At 48.0% G+C, this 21,813-nt stretch overlaps 1 protein-coding gene across 7 annotated transcripts in view; it reads right to left on the reverse strand.

Annotated features, from left to right (window-relative positions):
- The window catches only part of ASAP2 (ArfGAP with SH3 domain, ankyrin repeat and PH domain 2), a 173,264-nt gene that overhangs the window by 64,204 nt on the left and 87,247 nt on the right, over positions 1–21,813 (reverse strand). For all 7 annotated transcript variants that reach the window (XM_030311673.1, XM_030311672.1, XM_030311670.1 and 4 more), the window contains exons 4-7: positions 10,602–10,676; positions 8,783–8,832; positions 6,567–6,696; positions 1,097–1,182 (exon numbers count right to left, since the gene is read on the reverse strand). In XM_030311673.1, the coding sequence (XP_030167533.1) occupies positions 1,097–1,182; positions 6,567–6,696; positions 8,783–8,832; positions 10,602–10,676 (341 nt within the window). The remainder of the gene's footprint in view (positions 1–1,096; positions 1,183–6,566; positions 6,697–8,782; positions 8,833–10,601; positions 10,677–21,813) is intronic.

The following is a 21,813-nucleotide window of genomic DNA, read 5'->3' on the forward strand; positions in this document are numbered from 1 at the left end:
AGCAAGAAGAATGTGAGTATCTACTATACCCTAGGTACTGTGTCTGGCTGGAGGATACAGCAAGGAATGGGGCGGGGAGGGGGTGCGGAGAAGAAGAAAAACCCAGTCCCTGCCTTCCATCTTCATCTAAATCAGGTCCTTCTACTCTTTCCTAGATTCCAACACTTCAGAACACGTTCCAAATGTGCAGCATAAAGCCGTTTGCTGAAGTTCACTCGCCTACTGGATTCGAGCAGGAACGGTGCCCGTGAAGGACAGTATTTCTCTCCAGCATCCAGGACAATGCCAGACACACAGCACGAGTGAGGGATGAGTGAGGGGCTGGGTTACGCCAGGACCGGGGTTCGGGCAGCAGGAACGGAAGTGTGGCGTGATGAGGGCCGGGCTGTGCGGGGCTCATGTGTGAGCCAAGTGGAGTATGGGAGACGGCCGCGAACACGGAAGCATCTCCCTCTCTCCCACACTCAGCCTCCTTTGTTCATCGTGGTCACTTGCTTTACGGGATAACTCACACAGAACACTATTTCCTTAATTTAACACACTAATTTCTTTTAAACAACAACAACACAAAACATCTGTGAATCATGCATGAGATCAAACTGGTCTGTCCCTCTGCAAAAAGAGCAAAAATAAATACATCTGATGATTACTATAGATTTTTATATTCTTTGTATTTTTTATCGAAGAGTCTTACACCACAAAATTCGCCCTTTTCAAGCGCACCGCTCAGTGGTTTTTGTATATTCACCAAGTTGTGCCATCATTAGCACGGTCTCATTCCAGAACATTTCATTGCCCCAAATAGCAGTAATCCCCTACTTCCCCCAAGCCCTGGCAATCAGTCACCTGTAGATCTATTCCTGGCCTTTCAAAGAGATAAAATCATATACAATGTGGCCTTCTGTGTCTGGCTTCTTTCACTTAGCACATTTCCAAGGTTTACCCGTGGTACAGCATGTATCCGTACTTCATTTCTTTTACTACTGAGTTTTAAGTGACTGTTTATTTTCCTCAATGCAATACTGTATATCTACCAGAAGCTACCTTAAAGTGAGAAACATTTGAAATGACATCATAACAAAGAAGAAGAACTTACTTGCATTGGGCATGAAAGTATTTGATCAGATTCTGAAGTAAATCCACTCCCTTTTTAATCTTAATTTCATTGACCTTCAGCAGATACTGTTAAAAAAAAAAAGGGTATGTCATAAGCAGAACAGAAGCTTGTGAGGACAGACCACCTTCTCCACTTCTCTGACATCTTTTACTAGGGGTAGAGCTCATGCCAGATGCTTAATATTTTCTGAAGGCCAGAACTGAACATTTCTCTTAGTTTGGGGCGATATGAATTACCTGATGTCCAGGTAACTAAATGTTTAAGTGCCAAGAACTCCTAGTAGTAAGACACTGTGCCTTAACCTGCTGGAAGAAATTTTCTTCGAGCTGCACAAAGGATGCGGAGGGGTGGAGTGAAAGGGCTCTACCCATCCTGGATACTTCTGTCCACATCCTCCTGCCCACATCCCTTCTCTGGGCAGGTCGTCAGCTGCAACACTAAGTGCTAGTGTTTAGTATCTGAGACTCCTGTCACTGTGTCTCTGCTCTTGGCACTTAAGAAAATATGACTGTTATAAAAACCAAATTTAAAAAAAATTTTTTTTTAAATGTTCTATTTATTTATTTATTTAGAGAGACACAGAGTATTGAGTAGGGGAGGGGCAGAGAGAGATGGAGACACAGAATCCAAAGCAGCCTCCTGGCTCTGAGCTGCTGTCAGCACAGAGCCCAAAGCGGGGCTCGAGCTCACGAACTGTGAGATCACGACCTGAGCCAAAGTCGGACGCTTAACTGACTGAGCCACTACCAGGCGTCCCAAAAACCAAATTTTAAGTTGAAATTACTTAAAGCCACTTTTCACTTTTCATTCATTCAGGAATGACCTCTAAAATATCAGGAAGTCCCAGGAATCTACAAAAGCAGCATCAGGAAATGCATTCGTTCTTTGCTAACGGTTTACAGAACAAAGACTCCCTAAGTTCTCTATCCCTTCCACGGTGAGGATATGGCATACAGACCCCTGAGAACACGTCATCTCCGAGACTAGATGCTCCCGAAAGAGCGGCCACCCCTGCTGACCACACAGGCGTCTCGGCCACCAACTGGAAAGCTGACGTTCAGGCCACAGAGCCCAACAGGAGAGGAAGCAGCTTGTAAAGAGTTGACTATAAAATCTCAGTTTCCTACACCAACCTCCTGCATATCTTCCCCTTCTTTCAGTCTCATATTTATTCGCTGTTAACAAAATAAGATGTTTGGCAATGGATCGAAATGGTTAAGTGATTAATAAGATGCTTGGCAATGTGTCAAAATATAAAACATGCGCCTTTTTGGTACAGATATTCTACTTACGGGAACTTTTTCTAAGAAGATAATCATAAAAGTTTATGAACATGAATAGAAAACAAGGTTCACTGCAGATTTGCTTATAAAAGTAACAAACGGCAACCCAAATGTAATGAATGGAAAATTAAAGTACGGTGCAGCCACACACAAAAATTGCTACGTAGCCAGGAAGCTAATAAAGCAGAGACTTTCTGACATGGAAAGATGCCCATGACATACTGGTGACTCAAAATAATCAGGATACAAAACACCAGTAGAAAATGATCCCACTTATACAAATTATTTTTATGAATGGACACAGAGAGATATATGAAAGATGTTTAGCTCAATATCAAAGTACTTATCTTTTGGGGTGATTTTTTATGTTGAATACATTTTTTTAATTTTATTTTTTAAATTTACATCCAAATTAGTTAGCATATAGTGCAATAATAATTTCAGCAGTAGATTCCTTAATGCCCCTTACCCATCTAGACCATCCCCCTCCCACAACCCCTCCAGTAACCCTCTGCTTGTTCTCCATATTTAAGAGTCTCTTATGTTTGTCCCCCTCCCTGTTTTTATATTATTTTTGTTTCCCTTCCCTTAGTTCATCTGTTTTGTACCTTAAAGTCTTCATATGAGTGAAGTCATATACTTGTCTTTCTCTGACTAATTTCACTCAGCATAATACCCTCCAGTTCCATCCACGTAGTTGCAAATGCCAAGATTTCATTTTTTTTTTGATTGTCAAGTAATACTCCATTATATATATACGAGTTGATTTTTAATTTCATATATACAGACTAACTTTTAAAAGTGTATTTTTTTTTTTTTTTTAATTTGAGAGAGAGAGAGTATGCATGCATGCACAAGCAGGGGAGGGGCAGAAGGAGAGAGAATCTCAAGCAGACTCCAGGTTCAGCCCAGGGCCCAATGTGGGGCTTGACCCCATGACCCTGGGATTATGACCTGAGCCAAAATCAAGTATTGTACTTTTCAACCGACTGAGCCACCCAGATACCCCAAGAGTGCATATTTTTATAATCAAAGAAAAACAAGACGGGATCTCTCCTACATTTTCCATTCATGCATGCTCTACATCATCTATTTATGGCACACTGAATTTCTCTATAAAATTCATTTTGAAAAAAAGTTACGGAGTTTTATTTTTTTAATATTCTTTTAAATTTTTTTATTCTTTATTATTTTTGAGAGAGAGAGAGAGAGAGAGAGACAGACAGACTGAGAGCAAGCAGGGAAGGGGCAGAGAGAGAGAGGGAGACACAGAATCGGAAGCAGGCTCCAGGCTCTGAGCGCTCAGGACAGAGCCCGACGTGGGGCTGGAATTCACAGACTGTGAGATTATGACCTGAGCTATAGTCGGCCGCCCAACCGACTAAGCCCTCCAGGCGCCCCAAAGGAGCTTTAAAATAAACACCTACAAGCCAGTCTTCAAGATTAGATCTTGGGCAACTAAAATTTTAAACCCCTAAACAACGGCAAACATTTACAAACTTGAGGTCCTCAGTATGAGGAACCAGTTGAACAATTTTACCACCATTAACTTCAGCATCTCCCTTGGAGATGCTGGATTCCGGGGGGAATGCTTTTCAGACATTCTTTCTTCCCCACAGAGAGCCCTTTCCAGCCTACTTCTGTTTGGCCCACATCTACATCTTTCATCGGATGCGTCCTCTTCTGGAAACCCCACCTCTGCCTCTGTACGTGCACACAGTGCCTGCCTCCGCTAACGGCCGGATCCACTAGGCTCGGCACACACCGGGGCCTGCAGCCCACCCGGGGGCGGGCTCGGAAGGTGGCTCCTTTGTACAACTGAGAGGCGTCATTGACACAGCACATTTCCAATCAAATAAACTATTCTACCAATGCACACGATCCATTCACTGAACCCCAGAAGAGGAAAAGCAACAGTGTGGGGTGCCTACCTCAGAAAGCAATGCGGTGCCCCCAATAGTAACACACTAATGGAGTTTCACAATTCACTAAACATTCTTTTTTTTTTTTTTTAATGTTTATTTATTTTTGAGACAGAGAGAGACAGAGCATGAACAGGGGAGGGGCAGAGAGAGAGGGAGACACAGAATCAGAACCAGGCTCCAGGCTCTGAGCCATCAGCCCAGAGCCCGACGCGGGGCTCGAACTCACGGACCGTGAGATCATGACCTGAGCTGAAGTCGGATGCTTAACCGACTGAGCCACCCAGGCGCCCCTAAACATTCTTAAACAAGCAGTCTTTTGCAGAGTTTAGGCAAATGTATTTTCTCCTTACTGCAGCTGAAAAAAAAAAAAGAGTATAACCCAAACACACATATATACATACCTGTTCCAAATCCATCCTTTGTAAAACACTGCTACTTAATTTTACCCCAATTAAATAAAAACAATACCTAGTATTTGTGTACCACACAGCAATTTCCTATGCCAGTCTCGTATCCTCTGGGCTGATTCCTTCAACACCGTGAGAAATTGGCCAGGCAGGCATTGTTATGTACGAGGTCTGTTTATAAAACAACATGTATCTAAAAACATCCACTCTCCTATCTACAGTAAGACTTTGAGCTTAGCTGACTTTCTAAATATTCACTTAATGGAAAAAAAAAAAAAGTAGCAAAGGAAGAACAAAAGAACAAAGAAGACATGAGACATAAAACAACAAAAAAAGTAAGACAGTAGACATAAATCCAACCACATCAATAGCAACATCAATGTGAAAGGATTAAACAATCCCATCAAAAGGCAGAGACTGTCAGACTGGATTTAAAACATGCTGTCTACAGGAAACACACTTTAGATTCACACACACACTACAGGTTGAAAAAAAAAAAACCCCATGCAAACAGAAGCTACGAGAGCTGGAGCATCCGTACTAATATCAGACTAGTATCACCTCCTTGATCCCGGGACTGATTCTCCTCCACTGAGCACTTAGGAGATCGCTCTGGGAATAAAAATGCGTGTACGCATACTCCTAAGATGCACTTGTCTAAAAGCTGAACGCCTGCTGCAATTAACATTCTGAAATCAACAAGCGCCTGTGCAACAGCCCTGCGGTTGACTGCTCACAGGGGATCGAGAGCAAGGCTGAGCCAGCGACAGTGCCTGTCACAAACGGTACCCGTGCACCGTGCACACTTAAAACTCAGGTCTGCACCTGCTACGGCACAGACGCCATCGAGTACACGGGCTTCCCCGGAACTGCCAGGAGAGCAAACCCTCAGGCAGAGGCAGGAGTGGTTTCCACAGGCCGTTTTTACAGAGACCCACAAGCAAGGCATAAAAAGGCTGGAGGCAAAGGCCTTCAGGATTGGTTTCTAATATTTTCCAAGCCTCTGCCAGGGAATGTCCCAGAGTGTCAGCACTGTTTCTCTCTCCCTCTCCAGAGGCAAGGGCTCAGGCTGCAGACAGGCACTCCCCAGGGCCTCCCACCTCGATGAGCGGACCTGGGAGGAAGCACTTCAGAGGCAGGTGGCTTGGCTCCCCGGGTGCCCTCTGTCACTCACGCCTGTGTGCACCCAGACCCACAAGGGGACCAGCTGCATTTTTTTCCAGCTGACTTCTCCCTGGCCTCCTCATGGATTCCACTGGTATAATGAGAGCCCACATACCTCATTAAAAAACACTAATGGAGGGAGTACTTTAGCGACGCTCCATGTGAGAGGGAAGTCTGAGCATGTATTTGAGGCCAGAGAGGACATTTCTTTAAATTTAGTTTCTTTCCTACCTTTTTTTTTTTTTTAAGTTTATTTTATTTATTCTGAGAGAGAGAGAGAGAGAGAAAGGGAGGGAGGGAGGAAATCCCAAGCACTGAGCCCGAAGCAGGGCTCAAACTCATGAACCAGGAGATCATGACCCGAGCCGAAGTCAAGAGTCAGCCGCTTGCTTAACTGACTGAGCCACGCAGGCGCCCCTCTTCCCTACCTTCAATTAGTGGTTGGGGTTGGATTCAACTCATCCCACGCTCCAGGAGACTCAGGCTCCCCCAGTAAGAGAAACCGGACAAATGGAGTCCAATCATGCCCCGGTGTGCTGTCTGAAGCCTCTGGAAGTGTGCATTCTCCACAGGAGTTGACACACGGTAAAGACCGGCTGCAAGACAGCACCCACCCCCACCCCCAGCTGGCTGCCTGCCCCCCGCAGGAACCTGCACCCCCAGCTCTCACCTCGCACATCTGGAGCTGGAAAAGCCGCCTCTCCTTCTCCATCTCTTCGGCGATTTCAGCCCCGCTGATCTCGGTGCGAATCATCCCATGCAGCTTGGCATGCTCCTTCTTCTCCTTTTCAATTTTGGTGCTGCAGGTGAAAAAAGCAAGTTTAATCTGAGATGCCACCTGGCACGGCAGTCCAAACCAGACCAGACGGGCCTGCGGGGATCCCATTACCCAGCCTGCGAGACAAACGTGCATGAGTCTTCTAGAAACAAGACGGCCTCTTAACTCACCGGAATGGAAAATGCGTGTGGTCATAAGAATGTCACACTTGGCCTTTTTTGGGTACTGACTCAAAATATACTTTCCGAAGCACCTACTTCATGCCAGATCTGGGTCAGAAGAGGTAAGAGAGCCTGCTTACACCTCAGAGGCTTCCTTCAGGGCAGTGTTCTGTTTGTCCGTCCGTCCGTGTGTCTGTCGGTGTGCCCACTGAGCCACACACAGGGTGCTATGTGGCGGGAGACTCCCTCCCTCCTGGGATTTCTCCCTGCTGCTCTCCACCCGCCTCCTCGCTGAGTGAGGTCTTGCCAGGGCTCTGCCTCGGACAGCACTCGACTCGGACAGCGCTCTCTGTCGCAGAACAACCCTCACACGTAAATGGTTAAAGAGTTACTTTTAAAAACTATCTTAGAATTATTTTAAGCTCTCACACTCTCAAATCCTGGGATTTTGTGAGTAATTCTGTCCCCACTCCATGTACGTATGTCCTGATTTTGATCTCATTCCCCTTTCAAACCTTTCCCTTTCAGAACCACAAGAGCCTCTCAGGTAACCTCCTTCAAAATCCCCCTCCGTGCCCCTGGTTCAGAAATGCCCAGAAGCGTCTCCTCTGAGAGGCCTGAGGGCGGCCCCAACAGCAGCTGAATGGAAATCCACCTCTGGCCGTGACCCGATGACTCTGGCGGACTGGCAACAAACCAGCGAGTTTTGGCTTCCTGTCTACACAGGAGGCCTGGTGAGCCTCTCCCTGTCGAGTGCACAGCACTGGTCAGCGGAGGAAGGAGGCTCAGGGCAGGGACAGCAAGCCTGGAGTTTCTCCGGGATGAACAGAGCTTCATGTGCTCTAGTTTATTCCATTAGTAAAATCCGGAATTTGGGGATCCGAGCAACTTGGAGAAATTTTGGTGTAGAAATTTAAGATTTCCAGGAAGGGACAAGTATCAGAGATTTGGTATTCCCTGGTTTGAGCTTTGTGATCCTTCTCCACTGAACAGATACCCGGGGCTGGCTTTAAAAACAAAACACACACACACACACACACACAAAACCCCAAGTCCAATTAAATACTTGTAGTGACATCTGGAACAGCTTTCTTCTTAACACCTCTCACTTTGCCAGATGGCTTCATGTTAAAGTCTCTCTCTCCACTCAGAAAACTACATTGTTACCCAACGCGCAGTCATTACACAGCAAACATGAGACATTTCAAAACATGTTCTCTCTCTCAAGTATTTACAGTAATTGAAACCACTATCGCTGCAATCAGCAGCCCAATTCTAGTGAGTGAGCGGGATTGTCTCCATGCTGGGAAGGAGCAACCGTGACCAGGAGCGATGGCTGGAGCCAACCCGAGCGGTCCTGTCTTCAGGGGGGACCGTGGTGCACATCCAAGAATCAGCTGACCCTTTTCTTTGCGTTCTCGCAGCAGATGAAGCCATCAAATAAGGCTAGCGTGGGGAGTTCCAACAAGCTCTTTTCTCTCTCTCTTTCTAAACCAAGGGACTGGTGCTTTGGAGAAATACAGACACAAAGCTCAAAGCAGATGGCTCACGCGGATCGCCAGCAAGATGAAGTCTGAAATCGTGCAACTGTCATAAACGGTGATCAAGTAGAGAAAGTGTTTTTTTTTTTTTTTTTAAAAGGAAAAAAAAAAAAACACCTCCCGAGAAAACCTGGCCTTATCCTTCAATCAGCTTTCCTGAAAATAACCCTCTACACCCGTGATGACATAACAGAAAAGGGACCAGGAACAACTTGTTTGAAGAGGTCCAGGGCGTTGCTGAATTTAGACACCGAGTATGGAAGCATCTGGCACAAACCACAGCAAGACGGTTTTAAGGGAATTCGTCCCTGGGTTAAGGTTTATTTAAGAAAATACCTTTAAGCTATTAAAAGCTCAGTTTAAAGTTAAAATCTCAAATTACCTACTAAAAAATGGCAACACTCACATTTTTGTTTCATAGTCCTTCCAAGCTTTATCAAAAGGCTTTTTCAGATCCTGCAAACAGAGAGGCATAAATTAAACAGAACTAGTATTAACTTCCGGGCAAGACAACTTACTTATTCCTAGACTGGCCCCGAAAGGAACATTAATTTCTGTAACAAATGACGCATGCGATCCCAGGGAAAAGAAAGAGCATGAAAAAAGCACAGGCTTTTAACGAGATGAGCAGACATGCCAAATGCACGGAGAACAAGCAAGAATCCCATCGCACACCCACTCCCCACTGGCGTATTAACTCATTGCCTGTGGTGTTTGACCCACACCCTGCCCTCTGCCTTAGGACTACTCTAAAATTAAACCCAGGAAAACATTTAATCTGCAAGTATTTTAGTACCTCTCTCTACAAAAAAAAAAAAAAAAAAAAAAAAAAGGCGGGGGGGGGGGGGGGGACTCTGACTTTTTCTACGACCAGGAGAGATGTAACCCTGATTTGGGCCCCAACAAGGATATAAAAGCCATTCACCTTCTCCTGAGGTTTTTGTAGAAAGAGGTACTAAAATACTAAAACACGAGAGAAGGTGAATGGCTTTTATATCCTTGTTGTTGGGGCCCAAATCAGGGTTACATCTTTCCTGTTCATAGAAAAGTCAGAACCCCCCCCCCCCTTTTTTTTTTCCTACTCTTGTGTCTGGCACTTAGGACCTCGGACGCTGATAAAGCCAGTCTCAAAAGCACACTGAGCCACTAGAAATGCTACCAAATGGCTCCCACCTACTTATGCTCCCTTTCCCAGGGTTCCTTTGTAAGAAAGGCCCTCCTTTTGGGGGGAGGGACTTATTTTTTCTCTTTTGACTATTCGCTGTCCTCATGACAAGGCCAAGGCTCCTCGCCTGGCATCCGAGGCCTTCCAGGAACTAGTCCTTCCCTTGGGGGAAGCCTCGTCTCCTGCTCCTGCACCTCCCCGGACAAAAGCCACATGAAAAGCATCAGGAGCAGGGCCCTGCCGTGCTCCCACGCCCGTACACACGTGTCCCTCTGCCCTTCCATCCTGCTGACTCGGCTGGCGTGTTATTTTAGGACCCAGGGTCGGTCCAGGACAACGAGGAATGCTCCCCGGGTCCTCCCGGCTCACCAGGCCCAGGGCTCCCGCTGCCCCAACAGCCCGCCTGCGCTTCCAATGTGCCAGACGTGACTGGGAATCAAGTGCAGATCCAGCCAAAGAATCTCATCTCCTAAGAACTGGGGCACAATCATTTGTTTTTCCTATGACACATCTGTTTGTGCCAGGGACACGCTCAGCGTCTGGTATAGATGCCACTCGAGCCGAATGTTCCTCACTCACATGCTCACGGAACAGTTCACACCTGAGGTCTCTCTTCCCAAACAAGGAACATCCTTTGGAGGACAGAAAGATCAAGTCGGCTCAAGCCGTCCTGGGCCACATTTTCCTACCGGGAAACCACATCCTGGCCAGGACCTTTCTCCCAGCGGTCAACCAGCCAGCCGGACAACCAGACTTCCCCGCACGGGTTTCCCCGCTCAGCTGACAGAGCCCCAGACTGTTCACAGGTTCCCAAAGGGCTGTTCTCTCCCTTCACGCCCCCCTTGCCATCCCACGTTTAGAGCACCAGCAGGAGGACCGGAAAGGCCATGGGTCACCCCTGGTGTGGCTGAAAGGTGGTGCCAAGGTAGCAAATCAAGGGAAACTGAGGGACAGGATGCTGTCCTGCCATCCCAGTAAGAACACTGCTGCCCCAACAGGCTGGCGTGACTGCGGTTCTCGGTTCCACGGGGAGCGGGAATCAGGGTCGTTAAGGACATACCCCTTTCACGCCTTTCAGGTCCCCCTTCAGCAGACTGTCCAGAGGGAAGGAGATGATGTTGTTCATATTCTGAATCTAAAAAGCAAGCACACAAAATTCTTATTCGATTTCCTTTTTTTTTTTAATTTTTAAGTTTATTTACGTATTTATTTAGAGAGAGATAGAAAAAGCACGAGGAGGGGAGGGAAGAGAGAGAGAGGCAGAGAGAGGGGGAGAGAAAGAACACCAAGCAGGCCCCTTGCTGTCACTGAGAAGCCCGACGCGGGGCTCGATCTCATGAACCGTGAGATCATGACTTGAGCTGATAACCAAGAGTTGGACGCTCAACCTATTTCCTTTTTAATCTGAAGTAAGAACAGCAGGATGTTCAAGAACACCTGGTAATAATTAGCCTTCACCAAAAACCTGGCCGGCACGTGCATGCCCGCTTTACCCATTCCTACGTTCTTCGTGGCGATTTCATTTTACAAATAAAACTGTAACAAGTCTATTTTTCACAACAGCCTTCTACTACTAAAGTATGAAGTTTGTGGAAAGATAATTATTACAGTGAAGACAAATTATTTCAAAACAACCAATGACAGAATCACTTTAAAGATACCAGAACAGAGGAGTGTCTGGGTGGCTCAGTCAGTTACGTGTCCGACTTCGGCTCAGGTCACGATCTCCCCGTTTGTGAGTTCAAGACCCACATTGGGCTCTGTGCTGACAGTGCAGAGCCTGGAACTCCTTCAGATTCTGTGTCTCCGTCTCTCTCTGCCCCTCCCTCACTTGCGGTCTGTCTCTCTCTCAAAAATAAACAAACGTTAAAAAATAAAATTAAAAAAAAAAGATACAAGAACAGAATCACAAACACTTCCTGCTATAGCTCGTGGCTCTTAGCTCCTGGGCTATGGCTTGCTTACTCAAGTCTCAGGCTCACAGACCACAGCATCCCCACGGTGGCCCCCCACGGGCAAAATCAGAAAGAAAAAGAGAACGAGAGGGGCGCTTCTGTGTCTTTGTGAATGTGTAGGAGTCAATGTTCAGAGAGAGGAAAAGGAACGAGTGTGTGTTTGTGGTGTGTGTGAGGTGTGGGGCGCATGTGTACAATGTGAATGCGTGTGTGTGAAAGCGTGTGTATGTGTTCCTAGTGTGTGTGCATGTGGCTTTATGTGGTGCGTGCACGTGTGTATACAGCGTGTGTGGGTGTGTGTATGTGGGATGTGTGAGACGTGTGTATACGTATATAGTGTCTGTACGTGGGGGGGGAGGTGTGCGTGCATATGTGTATATAGTGTGTGTGCGTGTGTGGTGTGTGCGTATGTGTATTTCTGTGTGTGTATTTATCTGGAGATAAATGAGAAAAGCAGGGAGAGAGGTTTTGAGATCCTCTGTTCCCTTCCCTGAAGCATAAAAGCAAGAGACAGTGACTTAGCAGGTTGTCACCATGGATTAAACCGACCGGAATCAAACCCTCCCAGCACACTCGAGCCCACGCACACACAGCCAGCAAGGCTGTCCCCGCCGGCTTCAAATGTGAGGGAGCAAAGACACGACGCTTCGGTTAGGAACGTTCAGGCACAGACTCCCTGTGTTCTGGACCCTACAGAGTCCCTCCCCGGCAACAAGCTGAAGACCTGCTTTCTCCTCTCCCCGGGCTCAGGCCACTGCCTTCAGTCAACACAACACGGGTCACTTGGGGATACACACACCTAGGTTATGGGCCTATAAAAAATGAGACACAAGTAAGGACTTTGGAACCATATGCATTTACTCTTACACCTGAGCAGAGGAAACTTTTAATTTTAGTAGAATTACCTGGAATAGGAAGACCAACTATAGGCATAATTTTTAAGGCGATACGGGATCTGATTTTCATACACTACTCGGCCCACGAAACTTCAAAACAGAGGGAAGAAATTTACTTGAAAGCTACTGGTAAGGGGCGTGATAATGCACCAAACTGCCAATCTGCCAAATAAATGATCAACTAATGGCTGTCATTTCAGAAATGCCTCTTTGGGGTAACTTTTGTCCGAGGCTTACACAACTCCGCGTCTGTCACGCACCCGACGTGCGTGACTTCCGGGGTACGGTGTAATCAGCTATGAGTGGCGAGGATTAGCCTTAACTTAGACGTTCGAACGCCGAGACGCTGAGCTGGAGGCGAGGTGTGAGGATGACTGGACGGAACGGGGACAGACAAAAGGCCGTGCCGGTGAGTCAGCTGATGGCACGCACACCTGGTTTCCACCGTGGCAGGAGAAAACACGAGTGCAGGGCGCAGGGCTGCCCCACGCCTGTCTCCTTCCACATCTTCCACGTCTGCGGGCACCCACGTGCGGCCACGCCAGCTGCCACCCCACGCCGGCCCTGCCCGCGGCGGGCGGGTCCCTCACACCGGGATCCCCTCCGCTCCGCCTTTCGGACCAGCTGCTTGCCCACGAACTCCCTGCGCACCGTTCTTGCCACCATGTTTTCCGGACCGAGGCAAAGGCTTCCCCTGCTCCTGGCCACCAGCCTCTGGTCTCCGCCTGCCCCGCCCCCTCCTCCGCAGTTCTGTCAGATTCAGCTGGTGTGGTGCCCCTCACCCCTGCCCTCGGGACCCTCCACGGTCCAAGCCCCTTCGCCACTTTTCATCTTCGTATCCAGCCAAGCGGAATCCTTGGCTGTTCTCTGCTCGTGCTCAATCTGTTCCACCCGCTCAGCATCTTCCCGCAGCCCCCTGTCCAAAGCCTTCCCCTCCGTCAGGCTCCCCGCAGATGCTACCTTCCCCGTGAACATCCCCCAGCTGCCAGCAGGAAGTGATCCCTCCCTCCCAAATCCTCCAATATTTTCTTTTTAAAGAATTTCTTCAGGTCCTTGATGGGTTCTACCCTGCTTCATCTCATCAGTCTGACCCCGTACGTCCGAAAGGACGACTTTCAGTGTCCTTCATGCTATATTCTCCACGGCACCTAGTGCCGGGCCTGGCCCGGAGCAGGTGCTTAAGAAACACGGATTGAGTAAATCAATATCTGTAAGCATTTTTCTGAGCATCTAATACAGAAGAGACAGAATCCGGAGATACATTAATATCTTTAAGGCAAACATCATACAACAAATGCGTATGTGAATTAACTAGTCCATTCGTTGCGTATTTATTCAGCACGTATTTGTAGATAGCAACTAGCTGGCTACAAAGATACATAGAACACAATGTACGAGCTGGCTACAAAGATACATAGAACACAATGTTTGCCATCTCAGAGGGAGAATAAATATATACACACCAAGCTTTAAACAGAGAAAGTCTAAGACATACCCAAGACATACTTGGGAAGGAGGTGACTGTCCCAGTTGCTGAGTCTTGAGACACTGCCCTTTCAGTGACATGATCACACAGAGCCATGGCTAACAGTCAGAGGCACAGGTCAGTTTGGCCCTGAACACCATCTAGAGACGAACCAACATGGCATCATCTTGGACAAGGCAACTGTGAGACAGGGGCCGCAAAAACAGCCCAAAGCGGGGCATCAGAGCTGCCCAGGGCGAGAGGCTGAGCCAAAGGCACCAGCACAACTCAATTTTATAGTGCGTTGGAGAACAAGGTGCTTACAGATTAAAAATCTTATTTCCAGAAAGAAGCCTAGTGGATTTGTTACAGGAGGCATGTGTAAGCACGAACGCACACATGAAGTGAGTGAGGAAAACAAGATCCTCTACAGTGGCGGGGACAGAACACCACACAATTTGGTTTATAAATCTATTTTGAGACTATTTGTTATTTAATTCAAATAAGAATGTAGGTACTGACACACAGGTATTAGGGCCAGAAGAGGTTAACTAAGCTTTGGCATCTAGAGTGAAACCGTCAAGTTGAGGAGTGAAAACTTTTGGAGATCTAAACACACTGACCAGCCTGCTTTCATTCTAGATACTGCAGATGGGGCCCATAGCCTAGCAGTGACCAGGACATTAAAGAGCCCCTACAGCTGCCAAGGAGATGCACAGGGTCCTTAGGGAGTGACAGGAGAGGAAGCTAAAGAGGCACAGAGGGGTCAGCAGCAAAGATGGGTTAGACAGAGCCTCAGTCCCCAGGAACGCACCTTTTAAGAGGAGGGACAAAGCCCATAAGTAAGCAAACTGCCATGTGGCTCTCAAGAGCCATAAATAAAGCACCACAGAATTTCCAAGAAAAGAAAATTACTTCTGGTCTGGACACCAGGGAAATCTTCGCTGATCAGGGGTTATGTGAGGCGGGCCTTTAAAAGAGGGAGAATTTCATCTTGCAAGACGGAGTAGAGGGTATCCCAGGCAAGAAGCAGTGTGGACAAGCGAGCAAAGGCACACCCCAGCACGTGAGCAGAGAGAGGAGCAGGGAAGACGATGCCGAAAAAAGAAGGCTGGACGCCAGATTGACTTGAGGAAGTTCTGGCCTTCGTTCCAGGTGATTTTTCTTTCTGGAGTTACTCAAATGATCTAAAGTAAGAAACTATTACTTTTCTAATCTGAAAATCATTAGCTTAATTATTATAAAAGAAACAAAGTAGATTAGTGGCTGCCTGGGGCTGGGTGTTAACTGTAAGAGAACACGAGGGGCTGACCTTACTGGGGGCAGAAAACGTCTCCAGGCTGATTTACGGTCATGGCTATGCCACTTGGTAAAATGACTAGAAATCACTTACTCGTATACTTGAAATAGGTGAAGTTTATGAGATGTGAAATACACTTCAATAAAGCCATATTTTAAAAGAAACATACAGGGGTGCCTAGGTGGCTCAGTCGGTTAAGCATCCGACTCTATATTTTGGCTTAGGTCATGATCTCACAGTTCATGAGTTCAAGCCCCGCACGGGGCTCCACATGGTAGTATGGAGCCTGCTTAGGATTCGCTCTCTCTCCCTCTCTCCCCACCCCTCCCCCACTTGCTCACTCTCCTCTCTCTCTCTAGAAATAAATAAAAATAAACTTTAAAAAACCCCGGAAATATACAATTACAAATACAAACAGAATCCCCATTCGTGGATTCACTAACAGAGCTTCCGTTCTCCTGGACATTAGCCTCTGCACTGACACGCTCCGCGTACATAACATGCACGGCACAGCAGCATTCTGACTCAGGGTGAGCGTCCCAGGAAATGACTGCTCTGGTCTCTGCCTGGGCCGGAGAACACGTGCACCAGAGCCCAGATGTTCTGTCTTGGCAAGCGTGCCCTGCAGCACCAAGGCCGGGCTCTGGATCTTTCCCTGACTACGTATGTCGGGGCAGCCCCACAGCCTCAGGCCCACAGCTAAATGAGCCATCTTCTGCTCTGGCCAACAAGGGCGTAAACCACAGCCAAAAGACTAGTGCACATCCTTGTGCTCAGCAGCCCCAGCCTCAACTCATGAGTCATGAAATTTTTATGACCTATGGGAAGAATTAAATTATCCCAACTAGAATATTTCCTTAGCGCCAAGCAAGCACTGGGCTTTGCCCTTCTGCTCCGACTTACTTTTTAACAAGCATGTTACAAAAACTGGCTTTCTGAAACACCAAGTATGGTCTGAATGTAAGTTATTAATCTTACACTGCTATTGACTATGGATCTAATACCAATAGCAAAGAGGCAATCTTTTCTTTTTTTTTTTTTTTTTTAAATGAAAGCTCTTATTTAACTCAAGTCTACACCCAACTTGAGGCTCGAACTCCTGACCGTGAGATTGAGCGTCACATTCCGACTGAGCTCGCCGGGCATCCTGCAGATTGGCAATCTTGAAAGTAACAATCCTCCCTTCTCTCTCTTCCTGTCTTCACTTTTCCTGGCTTCACCTGACAAGATGAGGCCACGTGGAGTCAAAGGCGAGCAATCTCACAAGGAGAAATACAACGATTCAGTTGGTAGGGCAGACAGGGCTAGAACAACCTCAAGATCAAGAACAACCTCATATGCCCTTGCCACTGACCGGGGAACTAAAATGGACAAAGAGATGAGGTGGGGACCGGGAGAGACAGAGCCAGCCAACAGCTGTCTTTCCGTGATGTTCTTCCTAATTATTTTACGTTTTTGGTCTCAAAATTCCTGGCATCTAGCTTTGTCACTTCCATACTCTGTATTTGCACTTCCCCTCCTATGCTGCCTCAGCTCACAGGGTGCCATCTCACCTGCTACCTTAGCTCTAGTCGCTGGTGATCTAGCCAGAGCTCTACCCTTGGTCCCACGTGTACAACCGACCCCGGGGAACCTCAGTGCTGCCTTCTCCTTGACTTAGGCAGAGCAAGATGGCCTTGCCAAAGGAGATTCATCTAGAAGCCTGAACCTAGACAGGATGCTCCTATCATAGCTATCTTTAAGAAGCAACATGAGGGGTGCCTGGGTGGCTCAGCTGGTTAAGTGTCTGACTTCAGCTCAGGTCATGACCTCACAGCTCCTGAGTTTGAGCTCTGAGTCAGGCTCTGTCCTGACAGCTCAGAGCCTGGAGCCTGCTTCAGATTCTGTGTCTCCCTTTCCCTCTCTGCCCCTCTCTCCTGCTTGGGCTCTCTCTCTGTCAAAAGTAAATAATAAATGTTAAAAAAAATTTAAGGGGGCCTGGGAGGCTCAGTTGGTTAAGTGTCCAACTTCGGCTCAGGTCACGATCTCACAGTTTGTGAGTTCGAGCCCCATGTCAGGTTCTGTGCTGACAGTGCAGAGGTTGGAGCCCGGAGCCTGCTTTGAGTTCTGTGTCTCCCTCACTCTCTGTCCCTCCTCTGCTCACACTCTGTCTCTCTCTCAAAAACAAACATTAAATTTTTGTTGTTGTTGTTTAATTTAAGAAGCAGCACAAGAAGAATCACAACAGAAAAAGTCCCTGGGCAGACTTCCTACCTCTGGGCTGCTGAATCCAGAAAAGAACAGGTCTTCCCAGGGCTCTCCTCCAAAATCCTTAATAGAGTCCGACTCTCTCTGGGGATAATTAGCTTGTCCTTAAAGGATCAATGTATCACTATATAAAACATGGCCAAATAATCTTACCTGAGATTTATCTGTGTCATGTAAATTTATTTTAATCTGCCTCATTCATGAGAAACTGGAGAGGTAGATAATACTTTGAGATCTGTGGAGTTTTTCTTTTCTTGAAAAATTTTTAAGTCATTTATTTTGAGAGTGAGTGCACAAGCACACATGCAGGGGAGGGGCAGAGACAGAGAGAGAACCCCAAGCAGACTCTGCACTGTCAGTGAAGAGTCTGAGGTGGGGCTCACCCTCATGAACCGTGAGATCATGACCTGAGCCAAAATCAAGTCGACACTTAACCTAATGAGCCACCCTAATGAGCTCCCCTCTTTTCTTTTTCTAATTTTTTAAATGTTTATTCATTTTTGAGACAGAGAGAGACAGAGTACGAGCAGGGGGAGGAGCAGAGAGAGAGGGAGACACAGAATCGGAAACAGGCTCCAGGCTCTGAGCTGTCAGCACAGAGCTTGATGTGGGGCTCAAACCCACAAACTGTGAGATCATGACCTGAGTTGAAGTCAGACATTTAACCGACTGACCCACTCAGGAGCCCCCCGCCTCGTTTCTTTGTAACATGAGCAAATGCTGCTCAGTCACCGAGTTAAACAAGTAGAATCGAGGCTTCAAAGAAAGGCAAACCATGTGTCCAGCTTTGGCACAGGGCCAGCACCTCCCTATCGGGGTGGAGGGCTGCAAAAAGACCTCGGACCTCATTGCTCCAATTAAGGGCATGGTTCTTAGTAGAGGTTTCCATATTAGTAAGGATAAGCACATATGAAACTCCCATTACCTGCTGGAAGCTTCACGTTATTTCCAGGAGCCAGAGCCTAAGACCCAGGAGGGTATGTGGGTGGTGTTGCTAGGGTGTTAGAGTAGCAGGGAAGCCTATACACCCGTGGTAGCCACCAGCTATGTGCACCCACTCTCACTTAAATTACATCAAGTTAAAGACCAAGTTCCTTAGCTGCACTAGCCATATTTCCAGTGCTCAAGAGCCACAGCTGGTTACTGGTTTATTACACTGGACAGATGTAGACCATTTCCATCAGTGCAAAAGTTCTACTGAACATCAATGCCTTATACCAATAACTTAAACGTTTTTAAGCAGCTTTATAAAGATGTAATTGACATGCAACTAGCTGTACACATTTTAAGATGCACAATTTGCTAAGTTATGACATATATACACACACCCATGAAACGGTACCCAAGATCCAGACAGCGAACACATCCATCCCCCAAAAGTATCTTTGTGCCCCCTTTGCCACCCCTAACCCCCTGCTCCTCACTTCCTGGGCTGCCACTGCTCTACTTCTGTCACCACAGAACAGTTTGTGTTTTCTAGAATCTTATACATACGGAGCCGTGTAGTACGTGCTCCCTTTCGTGGCTGCCTGCGTAACCGTGCTGAGCGCGAGCACACCTGCCCGGAGAGCCATCCACGGCCCGCTCCTTGTCCTCTGAGCAGTCCACAGCCTGGCTACGCCACCGTCTGCTTATCCAGACACCTGCCAACAACACACTGCCAACAGTGCTTTCCAGTTTGGGGGCTACTATAAATCTTACAAATAAAGGTGCCATGATTGCTCGCGGGATGGGACTCTCAAATAGCGGTCGTAAAGGCCTTCTCAGAAGGTGACATTTGAGCAGAGTATGAAGTGAGGCCCCGAGCCCTGGGAGAAGCCGGTGGAAGAGACTTCCCAGCAGAAGGAATTTCTCACAGGAAGGCCCTGCGGCAGGAGTGTGCCTGGTAGGTTCAAAGTTTTCTATGTGCTTTCCAAAGGCTGCTTCCCTGAACGAATGGGCATCCAGGCAAAGAGATGTTGCAGAAGCAGCAGCTGTTAGGTAAAATGGTCCAAATCTTTAAATGGCACTGGGCCGTTTGATCTCATTTGACCCTTACAACTGTTCTGAGAAGTAGGTACAGTTATTCCCATTTTACAGATCTGTAAAGCAACAGAGGGCTGAGTCACCCCCTCGGCCCCCGGATCCCAGTGAGAAGAAACAGAGTCGAGCTGAGAGGCGGGAGCCTGAGCTTGACCTATCCTTTCGCTCCCAGAAGCAGCCTCATACACATGACCCGAGAGCAGAGCAGGAGAAGTTGGGACACTGAACACGGGCCGTCTCCGTCAGAATTTCCCTCTGGTTCCTTGATGCACAAGGGGAACCATCAGGTCACTTGGCTTTTGGCGGCAGTGAAGAGACTTCGCCCCCCGCCGCCAGCAGGGGTCTCCCGTGCGGGGCACCGGGGACACAGGCTCCCAGGCCGCCTGCAGAGCCCCGCCGCTGATTTGTTTAATTAAAAACGAAGGGAGGGAAGCCCACGCTGATCTCGAGTTAAGTCTGACACAAACTGAAAGATCAAAACCAGCCAGCTGCCAAAAACACACTGGCAACTTTCACACCAGAGACACGAGGGGATACGGCTGACCTGGTTTCTGCCTTGCACGCTGCGTCTCTGCCAGTCACACTGCTCTGATCTTTCACGGTTCCAAGTGGAGAGAAAATGGTGACCCTCTGCCCCTCTTTTCCATTCGACGCTAGGTGCTAAAGCTGCACACTTTGGCCCACCTGCAGCCATGCTGAAAACCGCGGACGGCCAGCTCCGAGGCTCAGGGGAGCACCGACCGGGAGAACCCAGGACGCGTGCCATCCCAGGATTCCACAACTTCTCCTGAAGCCCACATGCTGTGAAAGTTAAGCCATCGACCAAAAATGAAAGCACCCTTTCAAACTTCTTACCTCCTAGAATGCAAGGTTGGGAGATCCTTGCTGGGCTCACAGAGGCCCAAGCATCAGCGTCCCTCTTCTTGGGGGTAAGAAGCCTCACAGGCACTTCACCCCGCTGTCCTCTAGGCTAGCTGGCTCCTGACCGGCGAGGTCAGCATTACAGGGAAACTTATCAGACATGCACATACTCAGGAACTCTCAGAACGGGCCCAACAAAGTGTTCTCACAGCTGCCCGGCACCCGAGTCTGAGAACCACCATTCAGTAGGTGCGGCAAGGGGCTGTGATTTTTACTTGAACGAGTTCCAGGTGGTGCCGGTGCTGCTGGGCCCGGGACTGCACTTGGAGAACCTCTGGTCTAGAGCAATGCTTCTCCACCTGTGTGACTACTTGTCCCTTGGGGACCTTATAAAGATCCTGGTTCTGCAGACCTAGGGGACGAGGGCCTGGCAGTCTGCATCTCCAAGAGGCCCCAGAGGATTCCACTATGTCTACATGTTCTGTAAACTGGAATCTGGGATATGCAAGCACGGATATGGTTTGCCAAGTTTTAGATTTTAAGGAATGATTGATTAGTAGCTGAAAATTCCCAAAGAGAGGGGAATGCACACAAAGAACCTAGGACCTTGAATTGATCTATATAAATCCACTGATTGACACCCCACAGGGGCAGGGGCGGGACTCCTGGCCGAGCAATTTGCCAACAGGAGGGGACACCGGGAGCACAGCTCAGAGACGCCCTCTGTACCATCAACCTCTCACAGCCACCAGCCCCGCCCCTCCGTCACTTTCTCCCTCCCTTACCAACCTCACCCAGCACAGTGAACACCTGCCGTCCCCTCCTCCCTCTAACGCTTCTCCTCGTGCTACCAGAACTTGTCCTCTGCTTTTACACAGTCAGGGAAAAGGTCACTGTGGCCTCTTGGTCACTGAGGTCACGTATCAGGGCTGTTCCTCCAGCTCTCCAGCTGCCAGGATCCCGCGGACCCTCTGCCTTCGTTCATATCTTCTACCCCCATCTGTCCACACATTCCCTCTTAGATTTCACAAAAGCTTTTTTTTTTTTTTAAGTTCAAGGTCCCCTATATCATGGTGGTTGTCCCTTTTAATAGCCAGCAATTGAGAAACTACAGGATGGTGAGAGAGAAGACAAACCCTGTTTTGAGTTCATTATTATGATTCAATCAATCATTATATGAATATGTCGTAACAGTGTGTCCTCTGTGCACCTGGCAAGTCATTAAAGCTACGTGCAGGACATGTTCATAAAACCTGCAATGATGCTCGTGTGCAGACAGACCTGAGGACTCCCCGGCCCCATCTCCACCCCAGGGACCCAAGGACCAAGGCAGGGGCCACACCCTCAGGGCTCTGTGGCATTTGCACAGTGGCCACTGGCGCACACACTGCTTCTAATAAAAGCATCTGTGTGTCCCCGGCCAGATGGCAGCGTTTACTGCCTGGAGAGCACCAGTGGGCAGCCAGTCACCCCCCTCTGTTTCCCACCCCCAACTTTCCCACTTTCTCTGACTTCCACAAGTCAGT

This window comes from Lynx canadensis, chromosome A3 (genome assembly GCF_007474595.2).
Source record: "Lynx canadensis isolate LIC74 chromosome A3, mLynCan4.pri.v2, whole genome shotgun sequence".
NCBI classification, from domain to species: Eukaryota; Metazoa; Chordata; class Mammalia; order Carnivora; family Felidae; genus Lynx; species Lynx canadensis.